This window comes from Aquarana catesbeiana, linkage group LG06 (genome assembly GCF_042186555.1).
Source record: "Aquarana catesbeiana isolate 2022-GZ linkage group LG06, ASM4218655v1, whole genome shotgun sequence".
NCBI lineage: Eukaryota > Metazoa > Chordata > Amphibia > Anura > Ranidae > Aquarana > Aquarana catesbeiana.
In genome coordinates this window covers 228,772,878-228,785,511 of record NC_133329.1, presented here as the reverse complement: position 1 = coordinate 228,785,511, position 12,634 = coordinate 228,772,878, and the positions used below count along the sequence as shown (strand labels likewise).

Here is a 12,634-nt window from a genome sequence, read left to right as displayed (position 1 = left end):
AAATGGACAGCAGCAGCCTACAACCCAAGTACAGACACAGTCCTGCAGGAGACCGGAATTGGAGGGTTCAGTCAGTATGCAGAGTTGAAAGCTGTGGTGATGACTCTTCAGGAGGATCCTTCTTCCCATGTCACTATCTACACTGACAGCTGGGCGGTTTTTAAAGGACTGACAACTTGGATGCCCACGTGGAAGTCCAATAAATGGATGATTCGTGGAAAGGTGGTGTGGGGAGGCAAGGAAGTCTGGGACTACATCTGGAAGGAAGCTCACTCCCGCACCATAAAAGTGGGGCATGTTGATGCACATGTGCCCCTAGTCACAGACTTTGAGAACTATAACAGAGTTGCAGATGAAATCGCCAAAGTGAAGGCAGTTGTGCCAATTGATCCTGTCTTGATGAACTTGGCCAACTGGGCCCACAAGCAATCTGGACATTTGGGGCAGAAAGCAACATATAAATGGGCACAGCAGAGAGGATTGCCTATATCCATGGACATGATAAAGACTGTAATAGGGAACTGTGCGACAATGGCCATTGCAAAAGTACTCCACCAGGTCGATTAAGAGGGGTGAGGGGCCTGCAGAGATCTGGCAGATTGACTTCATCGGTCCCCTGCCCCGGGGAAACAATGGACTGAGATATTGTTCCACTGCAGTGGACACCTGTTCAGGACTTATGCTTGTTCATCCCTGCAAACCTGCAGATCAAGCCTCAATGCTTCAACTGCTCCAGAATCTTGTCGTTGCTTATGGTTGTCCCAAACAAGTCCAAAGTGGAAACGGCTCACACTTCACTGGATCAACAGTACAGCAGTGGGCCAAAGATTCTGGAGTGTACTGGTTGTGCCACATCCCATACCATCCACAGGCAGCTGGTTTGATTGAAAGATACAACGGGCTATTGAAGGACCAGATACGCAAACTTACACCCACACATACACTAAGGGGGTGGGATCGGGTCCTCACACAGGCAGTCATGTTGTTAAATTCTAGGCCAATAGCCAAAAGCACACCATATGAGAGGATGGTAGGGGCTGGGGCACAGATTCCACAGCTGGAGTGCAGAGTTCAGTATTTATGTAAGGTTCCTGAAAGAACAGGGCTTAACAGATACCATGTTACTGCTTCACATGACATAGAAACCAAGAGTGACGTATCTGAAGCTGAAGCCTATCTAGGAATGAGAGGGAATCTGGCAGGAAGGTTTGAAGTTACATTTGCATTGACAGATGAGCTTCAAGACTGGCTGGAACTCTGACTGATTAGTGGATACTTCTCAGCAAGAGTGGAAAGTGAGGCTACATAACAGCAAACCTTCCAAAATAAACAGCAGTGATCTTCTTGGAAATATCAGTATATTTCCTCTCTTCCCTATTGATGTTCTTTGGGAGGGTCAGAAGTGGGTACAGGCAGGGGGCAAAGTGTTAGTCAGATATCCAGGCAAGAAGCCATTTAGAGGAGAGATTTTAGCTGAAAGGCCTGGATCTACTGTTTATGTATTATTAGAAGGAACAGATAATCCGCTTTGTTTTCCACTCCACAGGCTGTCTCCGATTTGATCCATAGGAAGACCAGAAAAAAGTGGTTACATGATGGAAAGAATGAAGGAAGATCGCAAGAGCTGTGGAGAGCAAGGCCTTTGATGTATTACAAGCCTGGACTTGTTTCTAAAGAACTTTAGAATGGACTTTCTAATGAACTTTTTAGTTAAAGACTGAAACACCTTCTCAGTGACAGAAATGGAAGGTGTTGCATTCAAGGAAAATTAATGTTTAGAATGAGTTTAGTAATGAAGAGATTTTGTGTGTAGTCTGAGAAAAAAAAATCTAGGGCGGAATGTTTGCGTTTGTTACAATACAATTTTTTTTTATTAACCAGACTTAAAATACATGGAACATAACATTACACAATAGTGGTTGGTCATAGAGATATTGTCAGTTTTTGGCTTGAGTAGATTTCTCAAACAAATGCTGTTTTATACAATGGGGGTAAATATCATTGTTGTATTCAACTGACAGTTCAATTAACAGGCTATTGTCTCTATAGCTACAGTAAACAAGTAAGAAATGTACTTTTCTGAGGTTCTTTCAGCTTTCAAACTGAAAGAATGACTGTTAGATTACTGTCAGGTGTTGGCTTGATTAGACAATGGGTACGTAGAGGCAGTTTTGAACAGTCCATTGTTTTTACAGCTACAGTAAACAGGCATGTTTTCTGTTGTTTGGTAACTATGGCAAACAGCCTGACACATAAAAGGGGGTGAGTAGGGACACACACACACACACCATCATGCTGTAACATCTGACGCCACTCATGATAGAAGAAACTTGCCTGATGCTCCAGGAGAATCGTTGCCAATGGAGATCACGAACATACAGTAACAGAAGATAAGTAACCTTTAAGTGTATTTGTACTATTATAGACCATAGGCTGTTCAGTTTGCTAGGAATTTTGCTTGTTATAGATATCTGTCAGTCTTGTATTGTATTCCTAATATTGTAATAATTTTGTATGTACAGCATCTTTGTATAGTAAAGCACATTTACACACTGCAGAAATCTCAGCTTCCTTGCTTATACCACAGAGGAACCTTGCTAGATGCAAGAAAAACACCTAGTATGCGCATTTCAAATGTGTTTCATGTCTCCTTATTGAAACCTTTGGTCTGCAATCGCTTTACCACCTTGGTGCCAAGTCCTCACCCTATACAGGTTGAGAGCCATGAGGGATATGAAGTACAATCCATTGTTGACTCCCGTAGGTTCCGTGGGCGCATACAGTACCTGGTGCATTGGAAGGGGTACGGTCCAGAGGAACGCTCTTGTGTCTCATACTCGGACGTACATGCCCCTGTCCTGAATTCCCCTGATTGCCCCTGATTTCCATAGACGTTTTCCCCTCAAGCCCGGTGGTCCTCCTAGGGGGAGGGGTCATTGAGGAGCGGGTACAGTCAGGGCTGGGCTCAGCCCTTCTTTCTCTGAGCTGGCCACTCAGCTGTCGGCTAATTGCCAGCTCCCATCTCTCTCCACAGTTACCCAGCTGTTGTTGATTCTGCTTGTCAGTCCTGCCTACTTAAAGTCATCCAGCTTACTTGATCTCTGCCTTCGCCTTTGTCAACATCACAGAGACTTTCTCCTGTGTTCCTGTTGAAGACTTGCTCAGCTGACGTTCCTTCTGGCTCCTGATCCTGCTTGCTGTACTACTACGTTTATCTCTGGCTCTCTGACATTTGCTTGGCTGACTACCCGATCCGGTTACTAAACTCTGGCTTGTTTTGACTACGCTTACTCTGTTTACCTTATTTTTATTATTATTAAACAAGTGTGATTTAACTATACTTCTGTCTCGGTCTGATTCATGGTCCCTGATAGCCTCTTAGCTGTGTGTGATTATAATACTGTGCAAGTTATTTCTCCTTGAGCTAACAGTGCAGGGGCGGGTGCAGTATTTGGACTCGCTGTCCTTGCATGTGTCTCTGCAATCACACTACATGATTAGGCATATGGGAGAGGGGTGAGAGCAGCATGTGCCCCCCTTAGCGGCGGAATCGGGTCATGCTGTTCGTGCACGTGCATTGCGCACAAGATATGATGCCATTGGCAAATGGAGGAGGGGAAGCCATATTGTTTGCACAAATTTCCTGATTTAGACACGTGGGGAAAGGCACACAGAGGTGCACAGACAGAGGCAGAAGCGCTTCCAGCCTATACTGCTGGATAAACTGGCCCTTCAGCTAGGGGGACCTTTTGTTATGTCTAGGTCACGTAAGCACGCATATTTGGGGGGGGGGGGCACTGGCAGCTGAGTGTTGTCTCTGAGGGTACCAGTGCACTGTTGCTTTTGCACAGAATCTCAAGCCTGATTGGGATTGCTAGGTTAGCACAATTCCAGTTGTTTGGTTCAGCAGGTCATATGTCTCTTAAATGGCGGAGAGGTGAAAATATGGGGGGAAGAGGGTTTACAGGTACCTCTGTTAGGTCAGAGGGATCCTAAACATGTCCCCTCACTACAGTTTCCCCTGGGAATACCCTTATCAGGTATTCTCACTACCTAGGTTGCACATGCATCTGGCCCCTATGTCAATAAGGATGGGTTTTTTGTCTGACTCAGTGGGGATAGAGCAGCAACTCTCTGGTACACTCCCTAGTGTGAGCTGGGCACCGCACAAATGGAGGCATTTGTATATGTGATTTTATCTCACCCTGCCTCCAAAGAGATTTGTTCAGAAGTATGCTGTGGTGGAGGAGTTCATTAAGAAGTGGAGTATGTCCTCAGTAGATGCATTGGTCTTTTATCTCACTAAAAATCATAGGTACCCAGTGGAAAATGTCTCAGTTTTCAAGGATGCTTCTGACAAATGGTTGTAAACCTTGCCTAAAGCATCTTTCGCCTGTAACCTTGTAGTCCGTGGTTGTGGCTATTGGAGTTTGCCAGAGCCTAAAGACTGAGCTAAGGCATCTGTCCAGGATTTTGGAGTCAGCAAGCAGTGATGCTGACTTGGGTGAGCATTTGGTGGATCCTCAGGCTCTATGTTTTGTTGTGGATGCCTTGAAGGACTCCATCCTGCATGTTTTCGCTTAGGGCTTTTGTTGATACACATGCGCAGGATTCTTCAGTTAAAGTGTTGGTCTGCAACACTTGCCTTGCAAGAAGCTTTTGGCAAGTTCTTCTTTTCATAGAGAAGGTTTTTTTTGGCCCAGATTTGAAAAAGTATTTCCAGAAGATTTTGGGCATGACTCAGAGGTTGACTGTTCCCTCTGTCTCCTTGAGACTTTCCTTTCACACCTTGCAGAACTCAGCTTTCCATTGTGAAAGTTCAGTCCCAGTTCCCTAAAAAATCCTGGGTCTCCAAGCCACCAAAAGGGGACTCTAAGGCCCCCTCCTAATGAAGGGTCAACCCCACTAGTTAGAGTGGGGGGATGTAAGCAGGCTTTTGCGGAGATATGGCAGGGGAGGTGGTGAACGAATGGGTCTGCTGTACAGGTTGGAATTCCAAAGTTTTCCCCCTCCACACTTAAGGCTTTCAAACAGTTCTATGAATCCACAAATAAGGTTGTTACTTTTGTAGGCTGTAGATCATCTTCTGTGTCAAGGAGTAAGATTTTGTGTTTTTATTCAAATTATTTTATGGTTCCAAAGCCAAATGTCGATGTTCGCTCCATATTCCATCTCAAATATCTCAGCAGGTTTCTCCAGGTACAGAGGTTTCGAATGGAATCTGTGCATACAGTGGTGGTTACTTTTTGTCAGGGAGATTTTATTGGCATCAGTGAACATAAAGGATGCTTAGCTACAGTACATGTCCCAGTTTTTCCTCCTTACCAGAGGTTTGTTTCTACAATTTGTGGTGGAAAACAGTCATTTTTAATTTGTGGCCTGTCTACAGCCCACTGGGTTTTCTCAAAGACCCTGGCTCCAATTTTAGTTGTGTTAGGGCAATTTGTTTGTGAGGGAGCAATCTGTGCACTTGCTGGAATGCAATGTAGCTCTCACAGTTCGCACGCTGGAAAGGTTTGGCTAACTGTGGCTAACCTAACTGTGTCTGCCCCAGGTTACCTGCACAGGTAAAGTCTCTTAGAATACGGACCTCTTCACTTTTATAGAACACGGGTGGTAAGCTGGACCCCAGCAAACGACCACGCAAAATATTAACTCCTTCCCTGTGACCTGGGCAAATATATGCTAACCCTATTTACAGTAGGTTACCTGCCTACATGCTCACCTTAAAATATTGACCTACAATGTAAATAGGTCAACTTGTGCTTGCCCTCTAATTGGGGCTTCACAACTCCATGGGCAGCTCCTGATTCTTCACCATGACAAAATGGTCTATTGGCCTCAGCCGTCTTTTTTGCCAAAGTTGGTTTAAGCCTTGGAGGGCTTAGGGTTAGGCACATTCTGTTGTTCTTTGACACTTTAGAAAACATTGGTATTTGCCTTATTTTCAGCACCAAAAGCCCTGAAGCAAAGACCACAGCACTGGGCTTCCGACATGGAAAACTATTGAACTGGAAACAGTCTCTGTTCCATGTATAGGAGGATGTAACCATGGGGCAGTAGACAAGACAAAGAAAAGAAGTAAGCCAGGTGTTTCTTTAAGATGAATTTTTTTTCAAATATACAGGCATACACTGTAGAAACTGGCCTTCTTCAGATCTACTTCAAACAGTAAAGCACATGTAAAAAAAAAGTAAAGATGGCTAGATGGTACCAGAGGATACAGCACCTCATCCCCTAAATAATCAAACGTTAAATGGGTGTGTGGACAAGGGATTATAGCGGTGCTAGGGTCAGGAAGATTAGAGAAGAAAAGATAAAACAAAAAATACTAAAATTACAAATTTTATTAATAGTCTATCATAAATACAATGTACATTATAAACAATTCATACAGTAATTATACAAATTTTGTGGATACATGTACTGTAAGTGACCCTAAGAATGGTCAAGTGGGCCAGATGGCAAGTGGCCGTTGAAGGAGGGGGGGCTCATTTTCCTACATGTTTCGCCAAAACATTGGCTTCTTCAGGGAACAGGAGCTCATAGGGTGGATATATATAAAAAATTCTGTGTGGTGGACATAAAAACACATGTTAGAAATATTAATTTGACCAAACACTACATAGTAAAAACAATAACACACTGCAACTGTGGCTGGACATTCATGCAACCCTAAGCTCCACACCACTAAACGGAACTGCGGACATACCTGGGGCGTCAGTGCCCAAGACGGGAGGGAAGAGAGGGAGAGGGGGAACACAGCCACCCAAGGAGATCCCCACAGGGGAGCAGGCAGACCGCGCCGTAAATTCTGCCTGCAGGGGGCATACAGTAGACCTGGCAAAGGAATGTAAAGATAGTCATGTGTCATAATGCACTGTGGTAGTTATTCCAGGAATAGAGGGTTGCGCATATGTGCATTGTATTAAAAAGAGAACAAAAAATATATGTATATAAATAGGTATAAATGTATCTATATCTCTGGAAAAGGTGCGGACTTACATGTATATCTAAAAGCTGTAGAGAGGCAAGGTCAGGAAGTGCCTATGATATATGTATGCACACAGCAAGGAAAGGACATCAAGGTAGAACCATATCTGCAGACCACTTAAAGCAGGCCTAGTTGGAAAAATGGATAGTGTTAGGGGTCTTGCTGTTATTAACTGGGGCCAGATATGGTAGTTTATGCCTATACTTACTTGATGGTATCTGCTGTAAGAAAAGATTCTCATAGCGGTACATTCACAGGTATATAGTACCGGTGCTGGGATGAAAAAGGGATAAAAATAACAGTGGATCCTATATGAAATATAAAGGTAAAAAGGAGGATCAGAAAGGTAGGGAAATGGAAGCTTTAAAATGTACTTGGGCACAGGTGAGGCTAGTGAAAAAGAATCTATTACCTAATTCATCATGAAGCACACCGTGTTGCTTGAGAAAATCAGTGTTAACCACCAGAGTAAGAGGCCGGTCCAAAGTAAGTTCTAAAAAGTATGTAAAGGAGTAATAAATAATTCATGTAAACAACATGAAGTCAGGGTGTTTTGAAAGGCAGAAGTTTACCTTGTAGCTGTGTGCAGAGCGAATGCAGGCACGTCCCTCGTCCATGGGAACTGAGGGACTGGCCGGTTACTCATATACCCCCCACACCTGATCAGATGATGATCAGGTGTGCGGACGCTAAACGAGGGGTAGCCACGGCTGTGCACTGCACGGTGCCTAGGAACTACGAGTTCCATCATGCAACGCGCGCACATGCTCAGATCTCACGGACCGTGTGGCGATTGGAGAGGCGAACACCCCTGGAATGGGAAGTACCAAGGTGTCATCTCACCCAATCTGCCGATGGAATAAAGGACCAGAGGGTCTGAGAACAGACGTGGGCACCCAGGGGCAGACAGTTGTCTGCGCCTTGGCGTCTGTACAGGCAAAGACAGCGCTAGCCATGTCACCCCCAAACCGGGAGAGCCCGCGGAGCCGCCGCCCACCACCCACGCCACAGATAATCCCCCCAGTCGTGGGGCTAGCCAAGGCACCAGGGACAACCGCAGTCCAGCGGCGGGGAACAAAGGGTAGGAAAATGAGCCCCCCCTCCTTCAACGGCCACTTGCCATCTGGCCCACTTGACCATTCTTAGGGTCACTTACAGTACATGTATCCACAAAATTTGTATAATTACTGTATGAATTGTTTATAATGTACATTGTATTTATGATAGACTATTAATAAAATTTGTAATTTTAGTATTTTTTGTTTTATCTTTTCTTCTCTAATCTTCCTGACCCTAGCACCGCTATAATCCCTTGTCCACACACCCATTTAAGTAAAGCACATGTAACAGCTAAGATTATGTCCAGCATGCCCTCATTACGTTGCTGAAGTACAGGGACCCTTTGCTTATAGCAATCCCACCCTAAAATGGACAGCTCCACAACAGGCTGGTTCCTGACCAATAGCTGGAGGAAAACTCGACTTCCTACCAATCTAGAATTGGGGCCGAGACCTAACAGTCCTTATCAAGTCGGGTTCCTGTCCTTGCCTTTTCTACTTCCCAACAATTGGCACACTTGTAATGCAGTACAAGCTTTATATAGCCCTCCTGTGTTTAAGATGACAGCCCAAAGTGTGTGACAATTCTGTGTCAATGCAGGCTTCCATAAGTTCTCATTTAAGATTTCATTTGGAGCCCATAGTAGAAAACAAATGTCCGTTACTGGCTGTGGTAGGGAGCAGTGTGGTGCGTGATTTAGCGCATTACACAGCTCCCCCTTTTTTTTGTTTTGTACAAACTTTATTTGAAATGTAAACATACACTTTTATCATGGTGCTGTAAAGCAGCCCAATGCACTGTGCTGCCCTTCAGTTCCTGCCCTAGGTTGTATTACAGTGTGAATGGGACACACAGGAAACAATTGTTTCCTGTGTTCCCTTGTGGTGGCAGACATTTTACAATGCAGTAACATATTTGTCACCACATATTGTGTGAATTAGCCCTTAGTGATCATAGAATCACAGCATCACTCCTCAACATCGCTGGGCAGATGGAGCAGATGTGCTTTGTAGACACAGCAAATGGTTCCCAGCCACCTGCCTACACACAAATACTTTTTATAATTGTGCTTAATAGTAATAATAGCTAAGATTTTGTACTTACCAGTGATCGTAGTAAAATGAGATGGAGATGTCATTGTTACAAATGGCGGGGTCATGTGTTTTGCTTTCACACCTATTTCAGCCAGGTAATCCAGTAGTGGAGTGTCAACATCTTGGTCATAATTCCAACGAAATCCATCAAAGGATATGACAAGAAGCTTGTTGTGTGTTTTCTTTCCATTTCTAAAAATTGGCTTACAAAAAATAATTGTGAAAAGAAATAAAAAAAGAACAACAAAATAATTATATTTCATGGTGGTATATAGATGGTGCGCAGTTATGGCTAAGATCTGCTGTTACTGAAAAATGTGTATATCCGTGACTTATCAGTTGCTTATCAGGCCAAAGCTCACTTAGGATAGTTATATCTTAACAAGAAAATTCACCCTAGCTCTACTGCATAGTGAAGGATAATGAGCTGAATGTCAGTGCACAGGTTGTTATATCCCAATGTCAAATAGCAAAAAATGTCGGCAACACAAATGCTTCTTCTTTTAAAACTTTTATTGGAGCACAACAAGCAGTGCTATATCTGAAATTCTAACGCATTTCGGCCGTAGCCTTCCTCATAGCATACTGAATTATAATAAAATCAAGCTTATATAGAAAGATATACAGTCACCTAACAAATAGGGGCCAGTGCATCCTAATTAAAATCAAATAACACAATTAAAAACATGTGAGGTTGGTAAAGCCAGAGAGAAAAAAGAGAAAAAAGAGAAAAGGGGTTGTGGAAACAAAGGAATGTTAACCATTTCAAAGCCAGAATCTATTACTTTAAAAACAAGCTAACATCAATTCTGTTATTCATTCCACTAGGAACTTGAGTATTAATATATATATCCCCCACACCTCCCGCAGCAGCAGGATGTTGTGTATGTTTTCCCCTCTAATAGGTTTTTACACATGTTCTAAACCACAGAAGGAAAATTACATTGTCATTGTCACCATGAAATTCTCTGAAGTGTTTAGATATGTTGGAAAGATTTTTTGCATTACTGTACTATTGAGAGTGTCCTTGTAATGTTCTGATATCCTAACACGCAGATTGCAGAATGTACATCCCGCATACAGCATTTTACATATGCTACATTCAATCAAATAGACAACCATTTTGGAAGTGCAATTTACATAATTTTTTATTAAATGTGTTTTGCCTGTTGAAAACAAAGTAACAGTCTTACTTTTTCTGTGTCTTTTATACTGCTTGCAGGTAGCAAAACCACGAGGATAGGAACCCACCACCCCCAACCATGAATTGGAGGAAGATGGGTTATGGGAACAAAATAGGGAAGGAGAAAGCGTTGTACCTAGTATGGGAGCTTTTCTACTAGAAAAACTGCACCCCTGTTTCAAAATTCCATGCAAGGTTTTATCTGTGTATAAAACAGGGAGGCACTGTTTTATGATCGCAATGATCTGATTGTATTGTTGGGAAAAGGAAGTCATGTCAAAGAAATAGCAGAAGCTGGACTTGCCAGTATCGGCACTTTCCCATGTGCATGCGTGGTAGAATGGCGCCCTCCGCATGTGGATGCACGATACAGCGGAACGGCGCATATGGGGGCGTGATACAGCGTGACGGCTCGGGCGCGTGCGCATTGGAGAGCGCATAACATGAAACCTCCTTGCTGGCCTATAAAAGGGTGCTCAGCCCCTTGTGTAATTGCTGGTTTGTCTCTCAGCTTCCTGTGTTTCTACCTCAAGTACTCTGCTATCCTGTGATTACCTGTTGTGACCCGGATTGACCCTGACCTGCTCTGATCTTCTCTAGTACTTTGACCCCGGCTTGCCTAAAGGACTCCTCTGCTCTACCTGCCTTCTGTGTTTGACCTCAGCCTGTTTAAGGACTCTCTCCTGCCTCACCTGCCTGACTTCCTGTGTATGACCTTGGCTAGTACTAAGGACTTGCTTCTATTGGATTACCTGCGTTTGACCCCCGGCTTTCTCCAAAGGACTCATCTCCAGTCTCTACCTCCAGATTGGTGCCAAGCCTACCACTGCACAGTGTACCAGCTCTACCTGTGATCATCACTCAAGTCCCATCTAACCTGCTGGTGACTCGTGCCTCTTTGTGCCCTGTACCCTCTGTACCACTTCCAGGGGTAGAGTGCCTTCGCTGCAAGAGGAGCCGCTCTCAGCATCTCGGCCTTGGTAAGTACCCTGACAGGTCACAAAACAAATGCCTCCCCTGCCATGGGGTTGTGTCCCCTTTCTAGAGGCAGTAGAATTCCCAATCAGATCGCCGTGATCCATTTTCTCTGCTAACTTCCTGCCCCTATCTACCAAGTGTCTATTGTACCCTCGTTCACTCAACCTACTAGAGACAGTGTGACATTCTTTAGTGAAATCATAAGAAGAACAATTTCTCCTTGCGCTTATAAATTCTCCTGCTGGCAATGCCCGTATCGTATGAGCTGGATGACAGCTAGATGCCAGGAGGAGTGAATTACCTGCACACTGTTTCCTGTAGGTTTTGGTAGAGACCAATCCACTTTCCTCATTCCCTACCAAGGTCAAATCCAGATAGTCAATGCTGATTGGATCCGAGTTATGTGTGAACTCTAGGTTCAAATGCTTGGCATTGAGATAGGCTATAAACACATTTAAAGCTTGGACCGGCCCTTTCTATACAAAAATCAAATTGTCTATGAAACGACAATACCAACCAATATATTCTCTATGTGGGTTGCCCTGGGAAAAAATAAAGTTTTCCTTCCACCAACCCATATACAAGTTTGCTAATGAGGGGGAGAACCTAGAGCTCATCGAGGCACCACGGCATTGTAAATAGTACTTGGAGTCAAACATAAAATAATTATGTTTAAACAAGAAATCTATGGCCAAGCGCATAAACTCACACAATTCTTGTTCATAACAACTATATCATGTAAGATGATATTTAACAGCTTCCAATGCTAAATGATGCTGTATACAAGAATACAGCACTTTAACATTTACTGTAATCCAACAGCTGTTAGACGACCACTTAATTTCATGCGTGTGTGCCAGTAGGTGTCCCGTGTCTCTAACATAACCAGGTAGACATTTGACTAGAGGTTGTAATCGCTCATCAACCCATTCACTAAGTCCCTCCAAAGATGACCCAATACCTGCTACTATTAGACATCCCTGAACAGGGAGCTGTTGCTTGTTTACCTTCAGAAGATGGTGGAATATTGGAGTGACTGGTTTATCTACGAATAAAAAAATCAATTATCTTCTGTTCTAACACTCCCACATCCCTACCATTGTCCAAAAGTTGCAGCAACCTTCGTTGTGTCTGTGGGATCAGAATCAAGTAATCTCTAAGTACTGGCATCTTAACACCCTCTCAAGCATTGCATCTTCATGTATTTTCTACCCATGTACTGTTTACCTAGCTAGTGGCTGGAATTAGAAGAAAATGTATATTTCACTGGCAATTAAACTATTAAAAAAATGCAGTTTTAAAGTGTATGTCAAAACAAAACTTAGT

At 43.5% G+C, this 12,634-nt stretch overlaps 1 protein-coding gene across 1 annotated transcript in view; it reads right to left on the bottom strand.

Annotated features, from left to right (window-relative positions):
• LOC141148056 (ectonucleotide pyrophosphatase/phosphodiesterase family member 7-like) overlaps positions 1 to 9,410 on the bottom strand; it is a 185,960-nt gene extending 176,550 nt beyond the window's left edge. Inside the window, exon 1 of the mRNA XM_073635210.1 lies at positions 9,158 to 9,410. Coding sequence (XP_073491311.1) covers positions 9,158 to 9,410 — 253 coding nt within the window. The remainder of the gene's footprint in view (positions 1 to 9,157) is intronic.
• Positions 9,411 to 12,634: the final 3,224 nt, after the last annotated feature.